At 31.5% G+C, this 23,476-nt stretch overlaps 3 protein-coding genes across 3 annotated transcripts in view; 2 read left to right on the forward strand and 1 right to left on the reverse strand.

Annotated features, from left to right (window-relative positions):
• LOC136795041 (putative ankyrin repeat protein RF_0381) overlaps positions 1-9,498 on the forward strand; it is an 18,252-nt gene extending 8,754 nt beyond the window's left edge. The window contains exons 3-4 of the mRNA XM_067053673.1: positions 2,734-2,801; positions 7,916-9,498. Of these exons, the coding sequence (XP_066909774.1) occupies positions 2,734-2,801; positions 7,916-9,403 (1,556 nt within the window). The 3' untranslated portion in view covers positions 9,404-9,498. The remainder of the gene's footprint in view (positions 1-2,733; positions 2,802-7,915) is intronic.
• Positions 9,499-10,199: 701 nt separating this feature from the next.
• LOC136795050 (putative ankyrin repeat protein RF_0381) lies at positions 10,200-12,556 on the forward strand. Its single transcript, XM_067053676.1, has 2 exons — positions 10,200-10,212; positions 11,079-12,556. The coding sequence occupies exons 1-2, from the start codon at positions 10,200-10,202 to the stop codon at positions 12,554-12,556; spliced, it is 1,491 nt and encodes a 496-aa protein (XP_066909777.1).
• Positions 12,557-18,591: 6,035 nt separating this feature from the next.
• Positions 18,592-23,476, reverse strand: part of LOC106684555 (putative ankyrin repeat protein RF_0381) — a 13,510-nt gene continuing 8,625 nt past the window's right edge. The window contains exons 2-3 of the mRNA XM_014426703.2: positions 23,274-23,344; positions 18,592-20,465 (exon numbers count right to left, since the gene is read on the reverse strand). Of these exons, the coding sequence (XP_014282189.1) occupies positions 19,035-20,465; positions 23,274-23,330 (1,488 nt within the window). The 5' untranslated portion in view covers positions 23,331-23,344 and the 3' untranslated portion in view covers positions 18,592-19,034. The remainder of the gene's footprint in view (positions 20,466-23,273; positions 23,345-23,476) is intronic.

Genomic DNA, 23,476 nt, shown 5'->3' on the forward strand with positions numbered 1-23,476 from the left:
ATTTATTCTGAGATTGATCCCTTTAGAATAATTTACAGGTGTCAAAATTAGGCTTTAGAGCCTTAGAGTAAATTACAAAATAGAGATTAAATTACAAGATTTCATAAAATAAAATAATACAATGAATTTAAAAATATACAAATAAACAACAATAATTAACAGAATATATAAAATAATGACAAAACAAATAAAATAAAACCACTTGTCCTATCATAAAACATAAGATGACTTCTGATAATATATAAAAATAAAAAAGCAATGATAAAAAATCAAATACAATTAAACTAAAAAATAATAAATGAAAAGATATAATAATTTCTGCTACGTACATATTTGCAATTATAAACGAAAATCTAATACAGAAAACTTATCAAGCTTTTTGAAACTTTCAATTATTATTCTTCCGGAATTGGGTGGACAGAAGGTAGTCGAATATACGGGATTTGAAGATTGGAAGGGTATCAGAACTACGAATAAAGGAGGGAATAGAATTCCATAGGGAAGAGGAAAGATCTACCAAAGGCTACGGTTCGATGGACTGTTACATACAAGTCTGAGGGCCGTGAGCGGGTATTGCGGGAATGCACTGAGGACTTAAATTGAAGGATATCTGAGATTTACGATGGACGGCGGGATCGGATAACTTGATAGAGAAAGGAAGCAAGGAAATATTTACGACGGAAGGAGGGGTAAACCCACTTACAAGACTTCATAAAATAAAATAATACAATGAATTTAAAAATATACAAATAAATTGCATATATGTATAGTGCAGTTTCAAGCGCGTTGCTACAATGAATCAGGAATTGGAGCCTTTTTTATGTCTAGTCTTCTCAACGAAGGGTAATTAAAAAAATGATCTTTGACCAGAATAGATAAACGATCTTTGTTAATAACAAGAACCTCATAGTTAAAAAATTAAAGATGTTATATTTGTTTTTCCACGTTAAATTTGGGCAAAAATGGGTCCTTTTGGATTAAATTCAGCTAGTTTATTTTCAAAAAAGTGGGGTTGAATTTCAGTTAACATTTCGCCATTCTAATATACATTTTCACGATTATGATTATTTGACCCTCTAATGTCGCCCCAAATTAATTTAGAGGATTGAAAATACCTATGAAAAAAATATAAATAATATTTTTTCCTAAACTCAAACTCAGGAAAATACATTATTTAGTATGAGAAATAATTAATCACTAATGATATTAATAAAAATTCCGGAGTCCAAATTGATTTTTCAAAAAGTTAAAAACAATAGGAAAGTTGTTGGATATCAATGTGATAAGCCAATTGTCAAGCTTGAAGAATAAAATATTTGATGAAGTTTTTCACGAAGTACCTGGTTCGGACTTTTTTTATCACTCAATTAACTAATTTATCTTCCCCGTTTCCCTTAGTAAATTAAAATATTCACTTGAGAACTATGTTTTTGCGAATTGTCCACCGAATAATGAGTTTATTGGAGTCTGCTGAATAAGGTTAAAGTTGCTGCTGAATAACTAATGATTAAGTAAATAATTAGATTTAATTAATTCCTCTTTTTCACAACCTTTTTATCTTATCGGGGTTAATCATGTTAGATATGTGGTTAATTTTTCATTACTATTATTAATCACTCCTATTAAATTTACACCGACTAAACTACTATTTCCCGTTAAATCGTAGACGAAAGAGCGGGAAATTTGTTTTCCTCTGCGTGATTTTAAAATAAATAATTTTTAATTTGCCATAATGAGAGTTAACCTCTTAAATATACTTTAAATATATTATTTATAGATTTCGAAGATAGTTAATATAAAGGGTTGTCGTGGTTGACCCATTCGAGAACAATTGCATACCGTGTGTGGACTGATTTTGAATTGCAATTATCAGTCAGTATAGAAGAAGACTGTTTTAAAACAAAATTAATCCTAGAAGTATGTTAAAATAAAATTTGATGTTGGTTTCAATTTTTGCGATTGTTTCAAGGGTTATCATTCTGTACAACAAAAGTAAGAGTCATCCTTCAAGAAAAATTCATTATCTTAGACTGCTTCTTAAAAATGTATGTTTATTTAGGTTTGTATTCTTTCATTTTTATTTTATTCTTTTCTTCACTAAAAAACCTAAAATAAGGATTTCATGTTATCCGACTATTTTTGGAATAAATGTTGTTCAATTTAATAATGTTTTTTTATTTTATTTTATATTGCACACCTTGTGTGCTATCCGTCCCTCGTATTAAAAATATTCTGCTCACTCGGCGTGCAATCATCTTATTTGTACAAAGGGAGTTACAAAGCTACTGATTTCTATTTCAAACATGTTTTTTTTTTTATATCAAAAATGGCAAATATAAAGCAAAAAATAGTTTTGGATTCTGGGGACGGTCTCCAAAAATATGTGCTCTCTCGAACAGGTTAATAATTATGAAAACTAAATTTTCAGCATTAGTTAAAAATTTGTCAAATTAGAGTGTTCAACAGTTAATTGAAAACAATTAATTAAAAAAATTGGTAAACTTGGTAAATGAATTATAATATCAAAAATGCTGGAATATTATGTTTTTTAAATTGTACTATATTCTATATACTAACTTCTGAAAACATCAAGTATCTTTGATGTATTCATTGGATGACGTTTCAGACTAAATATAAGAAAAAAATAAAACCGTTGCAATGACATTTCCCACAGACTTACTGGAAAATGAATAAAACTTTATGAGATTTATCATGTTTTATATTTTTTTTTAGATTCTGAGAGAAAGATGAAGTCCCTGAAGACGTGGATAGTTTTGTGCTGTGTACTTTCAGTGTTTGAGGTAAATTATATTATACTTTTTTTGAAGTAATCTGATTTTTGTTGAAGTACATCGTTTCTTTATTTTGCATATCTTGCTGTGGAAAGTCAAATAATTTTTTGAACATTGTTCTTCGATCATACCTGCCAAGTGGTTGATTCCCCAAACCTGATTGAGGAAAGAAGAGGGACTTGGAATTTATACATATTCATATATATATTATATATATTCATAGAATTTGAGTGTGATGTGTTGTATTGTGTTAAGATCAGAGTTGTAAGTGAATCTTATTTCATTCTTGACTTTCAGTGTAACACTGCTTTAGAATGTTTGACATACCTTTAGTATGTAAAGGATTTTATAAATATTATTTCGAACCACAAACAATATCTTTAAATTAAAAAACAACCGACCTTTTCCGTTTAATTGCTCTTTTTTCTTTCTTTCTATTCCTGGATTAATCTATTCCCTCCTACTTAGGCAAGACTCATCAATATAGACTTGTAATTATTCATAGTTTTCATTAAAGTAATAAAAAATTGAGGTAAAATAACTGCACTTTTTTCTCCCCGGCTCTCGTACTATTTCACTTAGTACCCGACTTACGCCCACAAGTTTTGTGTAGATAAGTGAGCTCGAGTTGAAGTTATTGCTATTTTCGTGAGTTTCAAAAAAAAAAAATCTAAGGGCCGGGAAGGTGAAAATTATGTAATGAAAAAATGTATATTTTTAAATTAATATAAAAATTGAAGTTTTAGGGTTTCACGAAATGGGAATAACAAATATCAATTTTATTCTTATCAAGAAAACAGCAGTTTAACAAAAGATAATGAAGCCTTATTGCAATCGGGAATGTTCGGGTGGTTTCGGCTTTTTCTCTTCGAATAGGATGTCTCTTTTTTTCTCCTTTAGTTGTTTATTAAATTATTTAATAGTATGTATTTATCAATTTTTTATTATTTCTAATAATGAAAACTTTTTTTTTTTCAAATAGACATTTTTTAGATAAATAAAGATTTTTTTATAATTCGGCATTTAAGCCCCGTTAGAATAATGCAATGAGGATGTGACCTGATTGGTATTAATAAATACCACTTAATTGTACATTAATCCACGGAGTTTAATCAAAATTGTTAGAGGTGTTTTAGTGAAAATCGAAAACTTTCGAAAAATCGATTCTATAAAGTGAAACATAAAAAATGCAGTAATATCCTAGTCAAACACTTGTCCTAAATATGATGTTTCAGTTTCTTATTAGATTTTGAGCTTGGCTCACCGCCTACATACATACTGACACAGATCATTTTGCGAGACTTGATTTTTGGGCTTAGGGGACCTTAAAAAGTTTAGTTCCGTCGAAAACTGAAATTCCAAATTCTTTACGATCACTATAGCGCCCCTAACTATATATTTCATATATAGGTAAATGAAAGTAAAAACATAACTTCACTTTATAGCTATCTGCCCGATTCTGTCTCAGCTTTGGATTATAAGTTTATGTTGTTTTCTATTGTTTTAATTTGCTTAATTGTTTTCTTATTACTAAAATTTGATTAAAGTTCCAATATATTAATTTTAATGTCTATCAACTTTAGGTTCACATGTACTACTATTAAAAACGGTTTTATAATAGTTTTTAATTTAATCGAAATAAATAATGTGTGACTACATTAATTTTAAGTTTATATAAATTCATATATAATTCTGATGTGTGAAGCGCCAACTTTACGCAGGACCATTTTTTAATCTGTTCTAAGCCAAGAAAGGCACAAGCAGCTTATTCTTCGAGATTCAAATTAACTACAATAGGGTTCGTTAGTGTCTTAAGGACTGAGTCAGCGACAGATAATGGTTCATTTCCCCAATCATACACGTCCTTGTTTATATTGCTCTTTACATTTTGATAATATCAAAGTAATTTTATGACATAACCATAAAAATTATTCAGACTTCTATAAACATATTCTTTATCTATTTAAATATTGCTTTCCTTACTCAACAGGGGCCTCAAAATTCTTTTGATCTGTGACCTCTTATATAAGAAAAATATTAAAATAGAAAACTAATGTGTTTCTTGTATGTAGTATTTTTTTGACAAAATGAAATATTTACATTAGTCTATGAGAGGGGTGGCAAACATGTGGATCGCGTGGCCAATTTTTGTCGATCGACGTTCGCTCGAATTATCAGGGATGGAATTCCGTGTTCCATGGACTTTAAAGATTTTGTAGTTGACAAAACTTACTAGCAGTAGCCTAATGCATTCTGTGAATTCTTAGAATTCTGACAGCCTGGCACTGAGATCCAGAACTAAACATTTTGACTTCTGTGTTACGCTTGTCACTAAAGGCAACAACTCGATTTATCGAAGAACACAGTTAGCTTATATATTTGGTAGTGTCATACGGTACGCTTCTTTTCTTTTATATTAACAGTATTATTATGAATCAATATTATTTTTCCTCGGTTTAAAATGCAAGTCCCTTCCTTTTGTTTTAAATTAAATTGATTTTCTTACCTATTTATTTCCTTGATTAGTGAACTTTTTTGGTAACAGACCTCTAAATTGCGTTCATTGCACTGAAAGAAAAATTAGGGACTGTATTACAAATATATTAGGAATAACAATAATTCTATTTACATTAAGAAGTCAGTATTCTAAACTGTAGTAAATATATTGTGACTTTAAAATACTTCTTTTAAATTTTAATGTATCCATATTAGATTTTAATGTACTTGTATGCTGTCCCAGATCGTAGAACTGCAGTATTGTTATTATTTCTCTCAATGTAACGGAGTCAATTACCGGAGTTTTGGAATTTTCTTAGAAAATATTTAATTCAACATTTATTCTTTAAATTGTCATATTTTTTTTCTTCATTCTAGTATACCCATGAACATGAGTAAGAAACCAAAAAAATCGAAAACTTATCATTTCAATGAAGAATGGGAACTTGATTACTTTTTTACAATTGTGAATAATAAATGTTGTTTAATATTCCCTGGAATGCACCTTATACTGAAACAGTATATAAATATAGTATGCATTTCACACCCCTTTTCCCTCCGTACACTAAGCCTATGACAAGTCGATAGTGACATACTTTTAAGATATAAAATAGATCTTATATAAAGAAAAGTTGGTCACCCCTGGTCTATGAGATGGGTGTGCTTGATGATGCCTGGCAAAACTAGCAATGTTTGTTTAAATTTTGTATTTACCCATTTAAATCGACATAAGATTTAAATATGAATACTCCATACTCAGTTTATTTCTCTACTTTGTTAAGATAGAATTATTTTAACTGAAGCCAGATTCAATCTTATACGAGCTTTGGATTGGAATTAAAAAGTTAACTACTATGTTATTAAATTTTGCCAATTTTAGTTTAACGTTTGGTATTTGGTATATAATCATTTCACATTTTGATTAGTAGTAAAAAATGGATAAATATAAATTATGAATGGATTTTAAAATTAACTTAAGGAGATAGGAGGAAAAATATTTTTTCCAGGTCGACAACACATTTCCGGAATTAGGGCTTGTAATTTAGACGTATTACATATCGTTAGAAATCAAAAGATTTTAGAAAAAATGATATTTACATATTTTTATTATAATATTAACATAGTTGGGAATGACGAAAACGGCATGAATAAATGGGTTTTTCTAATACGAGTTTAATATGCGCAGTTTTATCCGTTTAGCCAGCCTGTTATCATGTCGACATAGTAATTAAATAATTAATTATTTCCAGTTAACTTATATTTGAGCCTTTCGGTCGACGGGATGAGTTATCTTCATAAAATTAACCTTAGTATTATCAATATTGTTTCAATAACAATTCATCATTGAATAAATAATTATATTGGTTAACTGTTATATATTTATATTTATATCATACTTTTACAAAAGAAAAATATTAAAATTTAGAAACAAGAAATATTATTTCAATTAAAATTAGAATTGCCAATCATTCAATTGAAAGACCCATTTGGAAAATTAATAAGCCAAAATGTTGTCACAGTGAATAATATAAAAATATCTGTTTTGGAACGAGCGAGGATTTAAGGGTACGTGATAGAGTAAATAGGGTGGCAAGTGAAAGTTGTGTGATGCAGGCACCGCACCATTTTTCTTTAAGAATTAAAAAACTTGCAAAGATGATTCTATTGTTTCTAGAAGATGATGCATTAGGAACATATAGAAAATTTTAATAAATATATATGATTTTTAATTTTATTTTTAAAACCATCTTCGTTAAATTTGACAAGCCTGATGAGAATGGCCGTTTGTAGCTGAGTAAGGTTAGGCATAGATCTTAACAATCTCAGCAGTGCAACGGCGCCTGTGTCGATTTTTAATTCTGTGGTAGTCCCACAAAATGAAAAGTTTACCCCCACTATGGTTGTTATGGGTTTATACCATACACATAATAACTCCCTGTATGTCAGAAATGGCCTAGAAGGAAATTGAAAAAAAAATTACTCTTATACTTCTTCAAATAACCTTTACAATAAGAGGAATTCTTCGGATTAGTTTAAGTTGCAATGACTACTTTGACATAAAATTTTGATTTAGTAAACTAAAGAGTTTTGGTTCATAAATATTTCTGTTGGTTTGAATACTACCAGGAAGAAATGAAACGTTATTAACATGAAACTGTAAGAATTAAAAATGGATCACACTAATAATTTAAAAAATAAAAAATGGGTAATTTAAAATCTTTTTTATGAATGTTAAGATGTACAATAAAAGTTTCTTAATTGATATTTTATGTCTCTCACTACCTCTGAGGTAAAAGGCGATATTTCACATTTCTTAAAGTACCGATTTATGAATGAAATTACACCGCGTAGTTTTCTATGAATGGTGAAACTCCACTGACTATTGGTCTGGGACCAGAGTTTATTTATAACTCTTGGTAAAGTAAAAAAAAATCTGTACCTCAGAGGTATTTTGCATTAAATCGCATTTCTTGAAGCTATATGGGATCAGTTTCAACAGATTTCCCCTCCTAATAAAAAAGAACTTATTGATATTTTTAAAAACATGAAACTCCCTTTACAATTATAAAAAATATATTTCATTGACAATTTTTATACGTACAACCATGTAATTCATTAATTTTTAGTTTTCAGCAGAAGAAAAATCTCACGCGGATTTCGAGGCTGAACTCCAGCTTGAGAGCTCGGAAAGTGAGGAAGAAAAAAAATTGGAGTTATTATCCGCCGTTCAGAAGGTCGACACCAAGGCTATCCTTCGTTTGATAGAGGAAGGAGCCTTGGAAGAATATCATCCGACTATCAACGACAGCATAGAGAAGAAGAAGCTGGAGAAAATACTGAACAAAGTAAAAGTAGTTCAACTTCTTTTAAAGATGGGAGTCGTTGCTGTGCCTTCTGAGCATTACCTGGAATACAATAGCACAGACGAGAAATTGTTCAATGTCACTCTTATACAAGGTACAGATTTGGTCATGACGTTGTTGATAAACGTTTCCGTCGTTAAGACATGGACTGATGAAATGCTGATAAAGTCAGGCAAGATACCGCTATTTATGATTTGCGCACTTCCAGACGTTTCCCCTGAAACTGTGAGGGTTGTTCTAGAAGCGGGAACTGTCAATGTGGATATTCAGGGAGACAGTAACATCACTGCTCTTATGATCGCATCATCAAGAGGTAACTTAGACGTTGTCAAATTCTTGGTAGAAAATGGAGCAAATGTCAACAATACAGCCTTCATGACGTTCGAATCCGTCGGAATTCTGGGTGACCGATTCAGGTTTCTGAAATTATTCTCATCGAAGAATATAAGTGTGCCTCCAACAGTCATTCACACTTCGGCTCTGGTTGCGGCCGTGTACGAGGGTCACCCACATATCCTGGAATACTTGATCAAATGTGGCGCTGACGTGAATGTCATGGACCAAGGATGGACGGCGTTAAACAACGCTGTTTCCACCGGTAAAATGGATATGTTGAAAATCCTTCTTCAGGGTGGAATTGATGTGAATAGCAAAGACATCATGGGTGCTACAGCTCTCCATACAGTTGCAAAGAACAATGATACGGAATCAGCAAAGCTGCTTCTTCATTATGGCGCAAATGTAAACGCCACCGACTACTTCGGTTGGACACCACTTCATGTCGCTGCATTTTTTTCACGAAATGCATCTAAAGCTATGATAGAATTGCTATTAGCATTTGGAGGGGATGTCAACGCCACGACTGATGATGAATTTTCCCCACTGAACTTGGTAGAAGCAGGACAAAACATATATTTCCTTGAATACTTGATGAAGAATCATGATATCCTTAACTCTGCTATCGACCATGTTGAAATACAGGAAATGGACTCAAATGAAGAACACGCTGAAGTCGTCAGGTTTTTGCTTAATCAAGGGGCTGATCTCGATCACCAAGATAACTTATTAGGATGGACGATACTTCATTGGGCAACTTCTTCCGGTGACTTGAGGGTGACGAAAATGCTGATCGAGGAGTTTGGAGCGGTGATGACAGGTTCTAAGCTAGGAATGACTCCCTTTGGAACTGCAAAACATTTCGGGATGAAGTCTGTGGTCGAATATTTCAGCACTGCCAGGAATCTGGTTTGATATTTTCTTGATGGAGAGTTTGTATTGTGACTAAGCTTTTAACCGTATTTTTATATTTGTAATAAATCAATAAATATTTTTTAATAACAAGATAATATTTCTCATGTATTCAGAGAATTTCCTTTCCTTAAATACTCTAATTAAGAAAAAATTGTTTGCTATTCACAAAGTGTTCTTCTTGTATCTGTTTATTGTTTCCATTGGTGTGATATGTTTCTCATAATAATGATTTTTGACTAGGTTACGATCGTGTATACTTTGTATATTCCCATATTCTGCCACACATTTCAAAACGATACCTGAAGTACTCATTTAAACAATTATGTTATTTGAGTGCACTGCTATTAGACCAGGAGGTCCAATAATATGTAACCATGCCTATTATTTACTAATAATATTAAATTAATGTCTAGAGGAAAACGACTCACTTATCAGCAACAAAAGATTTGCTTTTATTTTTTATTAATATGAATGTTTGCTTACTGTGTGTGAAATTTTAATCTTGGAAACATAATTAAAAATATATGTATATATAGTTTACCGTAAATATTTATAACTAAAAATAAAGTCAGCTGTTATCTGCCATCCATTATTTTTGATATTGAATGCCGAACTTTGATTATTTTTTATTCTGAATTGAAAAATTGTTTTGTTTTTTTCTGACTTGTGTTAGTTAGAAAAACGTTATCTAAAAAATAAATTATAAAGTATAGTGCAGAATAAACGGATGTAATCCATCTGTTCTCCTTTCTTAATTAGTTGATATTAAAAATTAGGGTATTTTAGAAAATCAGGAATGCCCGATGATAGTAACTAAATCGTTGAACCGTATTTAATAGAAATGAATTTTCCATTTTTTTTTTTTAAAAAAGATACTTGAAAACTACAATACAAATATAAATATAATATCATGTTTTTATTCACATTTTTTGGTTTAATAATGGATAGATGTTTTTTCAGATGAATTTAGCTGCTTAGATAAATAACCAGAAGTACGTTGTCATGACTATTAAAACAAGGACAATTATGCTCATTTTCAGTATTAGGTTATAGTTATGCATAATTAACCTTTTCTTTCCAAAACTTGCTAATTAATGGATCTTTTACAAAAAATAAATTATATATTTCTGAGATTTTTGCGCCTTTTTCTAAAAAATTCTATAAAGAGCTACTTTTATTAAAAACACTTGAAGTTTTGATCATGGAACCATTAAAAAATGCTTTGGTATTTATAGGAGCATAGTGAAAATGTTACCTAAAAAGAAAATTGCTTCTACTTTTTCATAACTGATGAACATGAATTTAGGAAAATCACGGCTAATTTCGTTATTATATAGTATGAATTGATTTATGCAAATAATTATTTTTAATATGTATGAACTTAAAACTGTATTATTTAAAAATATTACATATTCTATATATTTTTTTACGTTTAAATAAGTGGATTTCAAACATGTCCATGATGTTAAAATACAGCTAAATGAATATAGAGTCATATATAAGCACTATTAAAATAATTTTGATTGAATTTTTTTATTTCTTAGATATTTAATTTCTTTCGAAATAAATATAAACCATGAACTGAAATTCACACCATTGAAAAAAATTTATTATTCAATAGATTATTATGACTATGCAAATAAGTTCGAGTAATCAGGCGATTTTTAGTTTTCAGTCGGAGATAGAAAAACACCAAATTTCGAAGAGCCAGACTCTAACGACACATCAGATAGCGGCGAAGCTAGAAGGGAAGAACTGGTTTCAGCACTCCAGAAGGGAAACATTCCCATAGTCAGGAAGTTAATAGAAGAAGGCGTTTTGGAAGAGTATTACCATGGGATATATGACAAGAAGGAATCAATTACTCTAAAAAAAATTAAAGAGAAAGTAGCTGCTCTCTCCCACTTATTGCATTTACAATTGGCTTCTATACCGGCCAATAGTTATGCTACCAGATATCCTTCTAACAAACGGCTCTTCAATGTCACCTTGATTCCAGGAACTGATCTCTCGGTAAGGCTGCTTGTCAACCTGACAACAGTAAAAAACGAATCCTTAGCCAAAGAAGGGAACGCCCCCTTGCATCTTATCTGCTCCTTGCCGGACGTTGAACCTGAGACAGTCAAGGTCTTCCTGGATTTTGGTACTTTCGAGGTCGATACGTGGGACGAGTCGAATCATATAACTGCCTTAATAATTGCTGCTGCCCGTGGAAATTTAGACCTAGTGATGTTTCTCGTCGAAAACGGAGCTGACATTAATAATTTCGTTCCAACTTCATTGAATTCTAGTGTAGTAATAGACCATCTCTACTATTACATCCAAATATTTACTAGGAAACCTGTTTTCGTTTCAGATATTAAAATTCCCCTTTCGGCTGTTGCAGCAGCTGCCTATGAAAACCAACCCGAAATCCTAAGGTACTTGTTGGAAAATGGTGGAGATGTAAACAATCAAGGACATGGTTGGTTCGTCCTGTTCGGGCCTACCTACAATGGGGATGCAGAAGTAGTTGAAATCCTATTTAAAAATGGAATGGATGTCAACAATCACGGACCCTTTGGATCTACAGCACTGCACAGAGTAGCTGAAACTGGAAATATAGATATGGCAAAGCTTTTCTTAATGTATGGTGCAAACTCGAACTTGACTAATAACTTTGGTTGGACTCCTCTTCACGTTGCAGCCCTGCTTGGAGACAATAATACTAAGCCTATGGTTGAACTCTTACTTGATTCTGGATGTGATGTCAATGCACTGACAGATGGAGGCTTTTCGCCTCTAAACTTGGTAGAAGCAGGTAGCAATCTCAATTTTTTGAACTATCTTGTTAAAAATTCTGACTCACTCAAATTCGATAAAAACAGAAATTTTGTGGAATCAGAACATCTCGAGGGACAAACTGAAGCATTGCAAATCTTGCTAAATCACGGTGCTGAGTTGGATCACCAAGATGATATCTTGGGATGGACGGCATTACACTGGGCTGCAGCAAATGGAAACATTAGGGGAGCAAAGCTGCTTGTCCGGGAGTATGGAGCGTCAACAACCATTAAGTCGAAAATGGGCATGACTCCATTTAGGACGGCCAAGCATTTTGGAAGGAAAGGTGTCTCAGAATATTTCAGCAGTGGCATAAACCTTGTTGAATGATTTGTGAAATATTTAATAATATCTTCACCTTCAATGATGTGAAGGACTCAGTTATATTCATATTCATTCAATGAAAAATATAAATTTGGTTGCCAAGTACATATTTCAATATACTACAATAAATCATTGTGTGTTAAAATACAACTATCTATAACTATAAATAAAAATGTTGATTCGGAATGATTTTACTAAATAAATCTTCTTATTCAGGCCTATTATTTTAGTTTTCAGTAAAAAAAAAATAAATTAATAAAAGGAGTGGGTAAATTATGTTATAAATAATACCATTAATGGTTCTGTCTTTTGAAAATATTACAGCTTTTCAATTAATTATTCTTAAAGAAAGAACCTTTAATTTAATTTGTTGTAAAGCGAGAGGAAATTTACTTGGCACCGCTGTGAAGTGATCCATTGATATAAAAAGAGAACTAGTTCAAGAATGGGGAAATAGTTGATGTAGCAAAGGCTCAAAGATACAAAAATCAAAACCCCAATCAGCAAAAGATTTGTAAGTTTTAAAAGAAAAAATGTAACTGAGAAGAATTTTTTATTTCAAAAGTAATAATACAGCAGTAATAATTATAGTTACATAAAGGAAATGAAGGATAAGAATTGAAAATAAAATGAAAATTTATACCTAGTTAATTAGTTATAAATAGTTAATTATTAAATAGTTAGTTACATTGAAGGCAGGGTTCGTAACAAAAGACCCTTTGTAATAATGGTTTATATACTATTAAATATCAATCAAAAAGAATAAGAGAAAACCTTATGAACAAAAAACTAATTTGGTAAACCAATTATAATTAACAATCTTTTTTAATATATAATAAAATAATAATAACCAAAACAACTGATATATATATACTAAATTAGTTTTCGGTTCATAAGGTTTTACTCTTATTATTCTTATTGATATATATGTATATTTTTATTTTATACCTATATATATCATAGAATTTTAAAATTATTGTGGTTAATTTTAATTTAAAAACAAACAACCAAAATAAAATATTTTATAATGAATTATCATTTATTTATATATTTATGGAAATTAAAACTGAATAAACATCCTGTATAAGAAACACAAGCTAAATAGTAATAGAAACTACAAACTGGTAGGATAGAAAAGAAAATTACACCGTTATATATGTCACTTTCATGGTGTCTTATGCTTTGCACTTAAAGGCGTCCGGCTCTAAGGAAAAATAAAATTATAACTAAGTTAAAAGTTATAACTGCAGTTTTAGATAAAATAATAGCATAAAGTGAACAGTAGTGTACTATATTAATAGTGTGGAGATTAGTGTTTAAGGTACCTTTCGATGATAATATGGAGAGCCCCATATTAATGGTCAACTAACACAGGGCCTTGTTTCAGGTAAGGCTGACTCTGGCCACTATGCTAGAAACCTAGTGATTTCAAACTACTAAAATAAAATTAATGAACAAGTTGAAAAAAAAATTTTGTTTATAAAGCAAAATGGGAAAATCTTGACTATCTTGATGAGCAGACTATTGCAATATAGAACATAATAACTACAACTATACTTCTGTGTAATTTTATTTATTGAATACAATTTATTAAACTCCAAAAGTTACAGAATAAATAAATATAACATTGAACTGATTTGTCTGGAATCAATTAATAAATGTACTGTCAGGTCTTTAAAACAAAAATACAACTAGCAGACATAAATACCAATTAAGCTTTAGTTATTTTTAATGTAATCATCCAATATTATGAGAAAATTTCTATATTTTACAAGAAGATGAATAATAAATAATAGATGAGAACAATCCTTATTCCTAATGATGAGAAGATAGTTGGGGTTTGGTCAGTAAAAAACACAAACAAGTTGAGAGAACAAACAAACACAACTAAAACACAAAACACTTTATCCTTATTTCGGTTAAAAAATAATTCATAATCACAATAGATGATATATTTTCAAATGAACAAAAAAGTATTACAATTCCCAACAAAACAAAATAGTATAATATTTAACAATTTCAAGCTTTATAAATATATAGTAAAAATAACACACATAAAAAAGTATTTGGGGATCACAAAGTTTTATTATGACCTTGAGTAGTATTTTATAAACCTCACCATTAATCTTTATGCTATTAATTTTTTAACCTTGAGAGGAAATAAGTAATGCTTTAAATGCGAAAAATGCTGCAGTGCTTCATGAATATACTTAAGGTCACAATATTTTCTGATTATCTTTATGTTTTAAATCGATAAAATATATGTTTCAGAAAGTGAATTTCTTTGTACTAATAACCACAAAAATGATTTTACAAATTTATTTATACATTTTTTTACTTATTTATTTTTAATTCATACTAATGAAAATAATAATGTATTTTTTATAAACTAACTTGGCCTAGGGGTACTCCATATGAAAATAATAATTTTCTAATAATAATTTGCTAAAGCAAGTCCATAAATGGATAGACAGGTATTTGCTGTGAGTGCTTTTGTCAGGAGAGACACAGTCAAGAAATTAGAACACATTAGTCCATTCCCAAAATAGTGGAAGATTATAGTGATGCTCATCTAATGTGACTATTTTTTGTTTCCTAAGAGGTACTGTTTTTTTTTTTCCCTCATCCTCCTATATTTATTGAATATGAATTCTCTGAACAGCGGATTGGCACAGGCTTTCATTCCACTAAAGAATTTTTTGGTGTGCCTATGGTCTATGAAATCCGGCAGAGAGTGGCGCTGGTGCTCCTCACTTATTATACTGTTCTACACAAATATGGAAGTGTTGGATGGTGGACAGTCCATATAGGTCCTCCCATGTTCAAATGCTCAGTAAAATCCAAAGAATGGACAGTATAGGCTTTAATGGAATGTCCTAGACTTTAGAAGTGTTACTTGCTTTACCGACGATACAATTATGGCAGAAAAGGTGAAGACCTCATGACTCATTTAATAATGAGAGTAAATAAGCATTGACAAGAGATAGGAGAACCTGCGAGCCATCTAGAAATAGCCAAAGAGAAAAAGGAGGTTCCGATTGTATAATATGATTCCTTACCATTAGAACTCTTACTTTAGACAATGAAGTCAGGTTCTTATTACGTAATACATTAATTAGATTGGATAAAAGGTTCAATAGAAACTCTAAAAGACAACCTGCTCAGTTTCTCAGAGAAGTCAAGGAAACACTCGATTGCCTGACTTATGGGGGTGTGTATAAAGACAGTTTAGACATCATTTCGTTAAATAAATATTCCAGTTTATTCCAAGCAGAGGTAATTGTCCAATTGTCTGCATCTGAATTTCTGAGCTATGATGAGGCTGACACAACTATCTACTTAGAAAACCAGCTCTTCAAGTTTTAGAATCTCTCAAGGTAACATTGTAATGAGGGAGTGAAAGCATACACACTTAACACAATAATTTGGAGTATTATGAGCTCTTATTGTTTCAAAACATTCACGGGATCATATTGAGTAATTTGAGCTATCAGAATCTAAAATAGTTTAAGCTGTTTCTCCATAAAATTATGAATGATTAGATTATGAAATGCAACCAAATACATTACTCTCCTTTTTTTTTTTTGGCTACATTAGCGTCTGATATAAAAAAAACATCAGTAGAGCATTTCTTAGGAGTAGACTGTATAGGTTTCAATAATAATTTAATTTAGATATTTGATAATATTTTCATTAAAAAAATTAATTTATAAGAATTTACAACCATATTAGAAGAAAATTAAGTAAATTTGCCGTATAATCACTAAATTAGAGTAAAATCTTGTGAAGATAACTACCCACTGGAGTACTTCAATGACAATTGAATCTTAGCAGTTCTTAGCAACATCATGTATAACAGTTGCTGGATGCATCATCATTTCATAAGCTTTAGAGGAGGTGGAATTGTAAACATATTTAGAATGCAGTAAGTTTATGCTATTGTGGTTATAATGGAAAGATGGACATATATTATGAGGTATTACAATAATTTTGATTGTAACTTAATGATGAATATTTAAGACTCTGTTCAACGATGACAGCTTTCTTGTCACTATAGTGAGACTACTTTTTCAACACAGAAACTAAGCTTAACCTTGTTGACAGCTTAACTATAGCAACTGTTGATTAAATACAATACCAAAAGAGAAAAAGTCACCATTGGTGAGCAGCTAACAGAAAACATACAGGATATAAGATCTTGTCTTCAGTGGGTGTTAAATTCTGGGTACACTGTTAGGGGATATTACCGAAATTCATTATAATTTGCTGGTAAGCTGATATGAATGGTGTGGACTGTATTTAATAGATTTAGCATGGTGAAAATCTATTCTTGAATGATTTATATAACAGATTGTAAGTGGGTTTTAGTCAAATGGGTGTACAGTGTGGTTTAGTTAGGTTAGTATTTAAATAATTTTGACTATTGATTTGAATGGGATTACATTGAATAATGAATGGTGTTAAAATGTTACACGATTGCGGATTGGTGATGGACTATTGAGGTTTCTATGGTGCATATTCTTTTTCTCTTCTTTAATCCGTCCCCTTACTTCTCTGCCTGGGTGCGGTGAAGAATCTCTCACATCCTGAATTATTGATCTCAGGCAGAAATGATGTTGTCCTGAGGAGAGACTGTTCTCTCTCTAAACCTGTCGAGACAAATTGAGTCCAGAACCCCTACTGTTTCAGGGATTTGCCAGTAGATGGCAGGATCTTCATGTGCTATTCAAAATGTGTAAAGAATCTACCTCAAACACAGTGTTAAATTGATATTCGTCCAAATAAGAGGAAGTGAGGTAGTTGGACCAAGTGACACACGCGGAAGGCCACAATTGCCTTTCGAAAAAGTATTAATAACAATTTAAAAAATGCAGGAGAAGGAACTTTAAGGCAGACTTGACTAAGAAAACTTTCAAAATTTAGTGCATGTAAAAGTTAATAAATACTTTAAATGTAAATTTTAGTTTTTTCGTATGTAGATAAAAACACACACACTATATCATGATATTTGCTTATTTTGATTTAATAAATTAAATTTTTATTGTGTATTATATTATATTTGTGTTATTAAGTAATTATTCGTTGTAATTACCTGATCTCGGTCTTAATTGACCGGAAAACTGAAACACCACTGTTTACTTTGTTCATATCATTTTTTCTCAAAGAAAAAATAAAACTTGGCGGTTCAGTTCCCCACCAACACCAGCACTGAAACCTGTACTGTAAACCGATCATAATTTTGGAATAGTGTATCAATCATCTTAATACATTTGCAACTATATGTCGCAGATTATTAATTAATTACTACATCTTAAAGGTGCTTTGCTTTATTTTTAAATCACTATAATTTGTTGGTTTCCACCACAGATAATATTTTTAAGTTTATCCTATTTAAAATAAAAATAATAATAGCAATTTCCTTAATTTTTAATTTCTCTATTAAGGGGAAAAATCTTTCGGTCGAGCATGATTGATCGATGATGACCAAATTACCTCCTTGCATAAGATAGTAACAATACTTCCTTACCCAAAGTACTGTATGTATGTTTCACTAAGCATTTCTTCATTAATTAATTAAGACCAGTGACGCGGGGAGAGGGATGCACTGGGATCTCAAAGAGCTTTGTTCTATCTCTGGAGTGTAAATGCGACTAGTGATTATTTTATATATTTATGTCTCCATGTACATAATTTGATTATGTTTATTTTTTTATACTTCTGTTTGTATATATTTAGAGGGAGATTTTATTCATTTTTATGTACTTTTTTCATTTATTTTTATTCTTATGTTATTTTATTTTTGTATGAATGCAATCAGTTATCACTATTACTTATTGCCCAACAACATTGTGGCAGATTGTAATATTTATAAATAAATAAAAATTTGAAAAAAAAAATTAAGATTCTTAATTTTGAAGAACTGTAGCAATTAGAATTACAGATCGTAAAAGAAGAATATCTTTTTATACTCCCTATAAATATCTAAATGACGTTTGTTTTTATAAATTTGTGCAAATTTAGGACAATATACAACATCATGATTAATATATAGTATACTTTATTATTATAAAATAATATGTTATATTTTCCAGTCCACCCAGCCTCATAAAGTGGGTATCCTTAATAGTGTAAAATCAGATAGTCGAGCGTGATTCTAATTTAATCACCTCCTTGCGCAACCGTCGATCAAGTAACAGTGCTTCCTTACAAAGCACTTCAGCCCTGAGTGTAGAAGAAGTACAGATTTATTTTAATTTTATATTTTATTACATAGCAATGTATGCAGGTATATTTTTAAGTCAAGGTTCACTAATATATTAATAAACTATTTATGAATAAAGTTATATTTATAGAAGCATATGCTCAATAATAAAGTTGGCTTACAAAATTACTAAATAAATAAGGCCAAATATTATAAATATTAAAACCTCATAACCTTCGAAGGATGACATTTTTCTTCCTTTTCGGGCGTTTCTCCAATAAACTAAAATTGTACCAAGTCTTTGGCTGTTTTCAGAAACTCAGCAACTTTTGTTCTTCCAAAATATTGCGCTGTCTCAAAAGGGTTACGATCCATTTTGGACCTGACACTAACCACAGAGCCATACTGTACTAGCAATTTAGCAACGTCAAGATCACCAGAAGCAGCTGCCCAATGCAGAGTGGACCAACCTAAGATATCGTCCTGATGGTTCAGCGAAGCTCCAAGTTGAATGACCGAGTCAACAATATCTGTGTGCATTTTGTTCGTTTCCTCTTCAGTGAGATTTTTGTAATATTTGGTTTGATTTAAACAGTCAATATTCTCGGCAAGAAAAGCGAGGAAATGTGGATTGTATCCGGATTCCACTAAGTTCAATGCCGAGTAGCCCCCGTCCGTAAAACTTTCAATATTGCTCCCCGATTGGACAAGGAATCGGATCATCTCTATGCCACTTTTATGCGAAAAGAATGAAGCTACGTGAAGCGGCGTCCAGCCCAAGGCGTCAGTGGCGTTCAAACGAGCTCCTTTTTTCAACAAGATTTTAGCCATTTCGACAAGTCCTAATTCGGCAGCTTTGTGCAAAGCTGTAGAGCCCAGCATGTCTTTACCGTTGACGTCGATCCCGTTTCGTAAAAGGATCTCCACAATCTTTGTATTGCCCTCATACACAGCATGGAACAGTCCCAGCCAGCTTTGGCCTTTATTGTTCACATCAGCTCCTTTACTGAGGAGATAGTTAATAATGTCTATGTTATTATCATTCATATTGCCCACACAGGCGGCTACCAAAGCGGAATAATGGAACTCAGTTTTAACATCTTTTAATTCTTTTTTGGAGAATAATTTAGCAAAGGCAAAATGTCCATCCAACTTCTCGCCTTTTAATGAGACGGACGCGATATCGTTGACTCTGGCACCTCTCTCAACCAGAAACTTGACGACTTCCAGGTTGCCACTGGTAGCGGCCAACATCAATGGCGTCGCTTCCGACTCAGTCTTAGTGTTCACATCGTCATTGCCGTTTTCCAAAAAAAATTGAACAATTTTAGGACTTACATCCGGCAATAAGGAGATGACGTGAATCGGTTTTCTCCCGTCTCTGGTGGTCTTATTTCCCCAATTTTTTAACGCTGTTACATTAATAACCAAACTCGTCATCAGTGAAGATCCAGGAACTAAAACTACATCGAACGCACATTCCTTGCACGAGGCTTTATTTACATCGTTCTCTTGAGTATTGATTCTAGCGATACCATTAGACAACAATATCTGTACGATTCGAAGTTTGCTGTAAATCTTTTCCCAATTTTTGTGTCCAGATAGATTCTTTAAAGCACCGTCTCTGATGAGTTCTCTAGCCGTTTCCATGTCTCCTCGTTTGAGTGATGATTCCAACTGAGATTTTTCGTCGACTGTACGGCTGCTTGATAACTGAAAATAATAAAAGTCACTATTAGTAAAATATTATATATGGCTATGCCATTAAAAAGAAATATTTTTCACATTGGAATATATTTGAATAAGAAAATACAGAGAAGACATGAAAATGGTTTCGATCATTTTAGATCTGAGATAGGGAAGAGTATAGAGGAGTGAGTATAAGGGTTATTTGGAGTGATAATAACAAACATCATAGTATTTTATTTATTTATTGAGCTCTGTAGCACTGAGATAAAGCGCCGTGCTACTAACTCCAAGAACCCGAGTTCAAATCCACCAGCCAGATAATGTTTACTCTGTTACTGTGGCCGTGAAGACAGCCCTGTGGGTTCTGGAGCCCAGCCTCACTAAGTAAAACGGCATGGAGAGGTGAGCCCTGAGTCTGACACATAGCTCTTGGTTCTCCTGGTTGGGAGCAGGGTAACCCAAATAACCCGATCCCGTAAAAAATAACTTATTACAAAACCTACAACTAACCACAGAAATCCAACCGAAAAAAAATTATTTATTGAATAATAAAAGTAATTGAAAATTATAATCTAATTTTTAATTATAAAGTTGATTTTTGTATTTCTGACAAACGATTAGAAATTGGTTTAACTAAACCCTAGCGAGAACTCTCGCATTAGATATGTTTTCTTCTTTTTCTTTTATCTGGACATACGGAGTTGAGCTTTGGGGCTCCACTAAACCATCAAATTCCTTCCGAATCCAATCCTTACAGTCCAAAATCCTTAATGCTCCTTACTTTGTCACAAATCAAGTCATCCATTGGGACCTCAATGATCCATATATTGCCGATTTGGCCAGAACCAGATACCATTCCTTTCATGATAAACTTCTCAACCACCCAAATCCACTTGTTTCTAACCTGGCTTCTCCTTCATTACCTAATAATCCTCCTAGGCGTCTGAAAATAAGATGGCCTCGAGATCTTCTCCTCTAGAAATGTTATTGGAGTTCTATCAGTGTGTAGATTCTCTACATGGTTGTATCATGTCACTATGTCATCTACAGCAAATTTATTTGTTGTATATATTTGTATACAGTTGTAAATAACAATAAATAAATTATTTAAAAAAAAAATCTTTTCTTTAATACTTTCAAATCATAAGCGATATCATGCTCATTTGTATTAAAATATAATAGTCAATGAAGGAAGTCTATGCAACACACACAATTAGTAAAGCTGCATACTTTATAATGACTACATTTATCAGTTTACGTTATAAGTAATTAGGTAGCTCCACTGGAACACCACTTCAGTTTTACAGTTAAGATTCAGCTATCCATCAACTTATGTTAACCCTGAATTGTACTTGTTGAAACCTCATACGAACGGATGTTTTAGGGGAGAACCCGCGGGACTGAATAATTTGAGGTATGAAAATTGGAAACCTGTTCAGCCGTTGGCATGATAAAACTTTATTCAGAAACGGACAGACTAAATATATTTTTTAAAAAATATGTTTTACTCTACAGATTGACTCATTCGCCGACTTGCCTCTACCAGAGTTCCGAAACCTCTGATATTTTTTAATAACTTTTACTAAAGTTTCTATAAGAAATTAAGATTCGTCACTTCCTTATAAAATTCTCTTTCATTTGATAATAAATCTGCCAAAATCCATCGCACCTGAGAGCCAGAAAAGATATCAACAGTAATGTAATATGTATATGTAGGTTGTTATGATTTAACCAATCTACTTATCCAAATTTTCCACATTTTATTTATGAATGAAATTTAGTAAAGTTATTGCTATATTTTGTCGCATTAAGAGAAGATTCTATTTATAACTAAGCAGCCGTGCCTTATCTATTATTTCAAGACGCCTCGTTGAGGAAATAAATTTTTATTCTCTGCAGAAGCTTCTGTCTATATTTTCCTTATTTTCTAAATGTTTAAATTATTTATTGTATATTCCTCCATTTTAATTATAATTTACTGCCTTCTTTCTTAATTTTATGACTTACAGCACTTTTTCAACATCAGTTGTCTAAAGTGTGAAAAGCCACTATTTACATATTTATTTATCAATTGCTGAAGGCCAAATAATATAAGTGTCCAAAAACAATTTATTTTCAAATCTAATGATCATAGAGAGGGAATAGATTGCCCTGGTCGTACAGACAGTTCTATCTTTTTCCACTTTTCACAAAAAATTAGAGATCGTTTCTATTGAGAGTCACATTATTTTTTTATAATAGTACAACTTAAAATTTCAAACATATGAAATAACTTAAATTAGACCCCTACTACTCTAAAGAGCAACCAACACTTCTATATAAAACCAACAGACCCAATAAGTGATCTCCCAGAAAAATGTGTTTGGGAAATACAAACATTTTATGTAGAACCTAAACTCAGCCAAATGTTTGCTCTAGCACAAATTCATTTCGTATGTTGTACACCTTAAATCCTGGAAAAGGATATAAATATTTTGTAGTAGTTGGGGTACTTGCGTACAACCACCTTCGTTGCTTTGAATATATTTGAATTTGAAGATAAATTAAAAAAAAATAGTCGTATTTATAATAAAGGACTTGTTGTATTTAAAGGATAAATTTGAGTAAAGTAGGGGCTAGAATGGATTAGGTAGAGAGTACAATAAAAAAGTTATTACTAACTTTTAAATAATTTTGGAATAATGTACATTGAAAATTTTAATGATCTACAAATGTAGCAATTGTTCTGAAGTTTACTTTATACTGGGGTTAGTTAAAAATCATATGAATTGCAATCTGCGGTCAATGACAGGTTACTGGTAATAACTATGGAGAAAACTTGAGGGTTATAACCTGAAGCAGGAAAGCAGCACAGAAGAAGAAAGAAACAGCAGCCATCACAGAAACCATTGGTAACAGAATATCTGAAAAACACAAAAATAAAATATAATAATTCTCTATGTCAATTATCTCAAATCATAACAGCTGTTAGTTTAGACAGCGTTATGCGTTAGTTTTCTTGTTTAAATTTAGTTATTTATAAAATAATTATTTAT

This window comes from Halyomorpha halys, unplaced genomic scaffold, assembly GCF_000696795.3.
Source record: "Halyomorpha halys isolate HHAL.00 unplaced genomic scaffold, Hhal_1.1 Scaffold591.1, whole genome shotgun sequence".
Taxonomy (NCBI): Eukaryota; Metazoa; Arthropoda; class Insecta; order Hemiptera; family Pentatomidae; genus Halyomorpha; species Halyomorpha halys.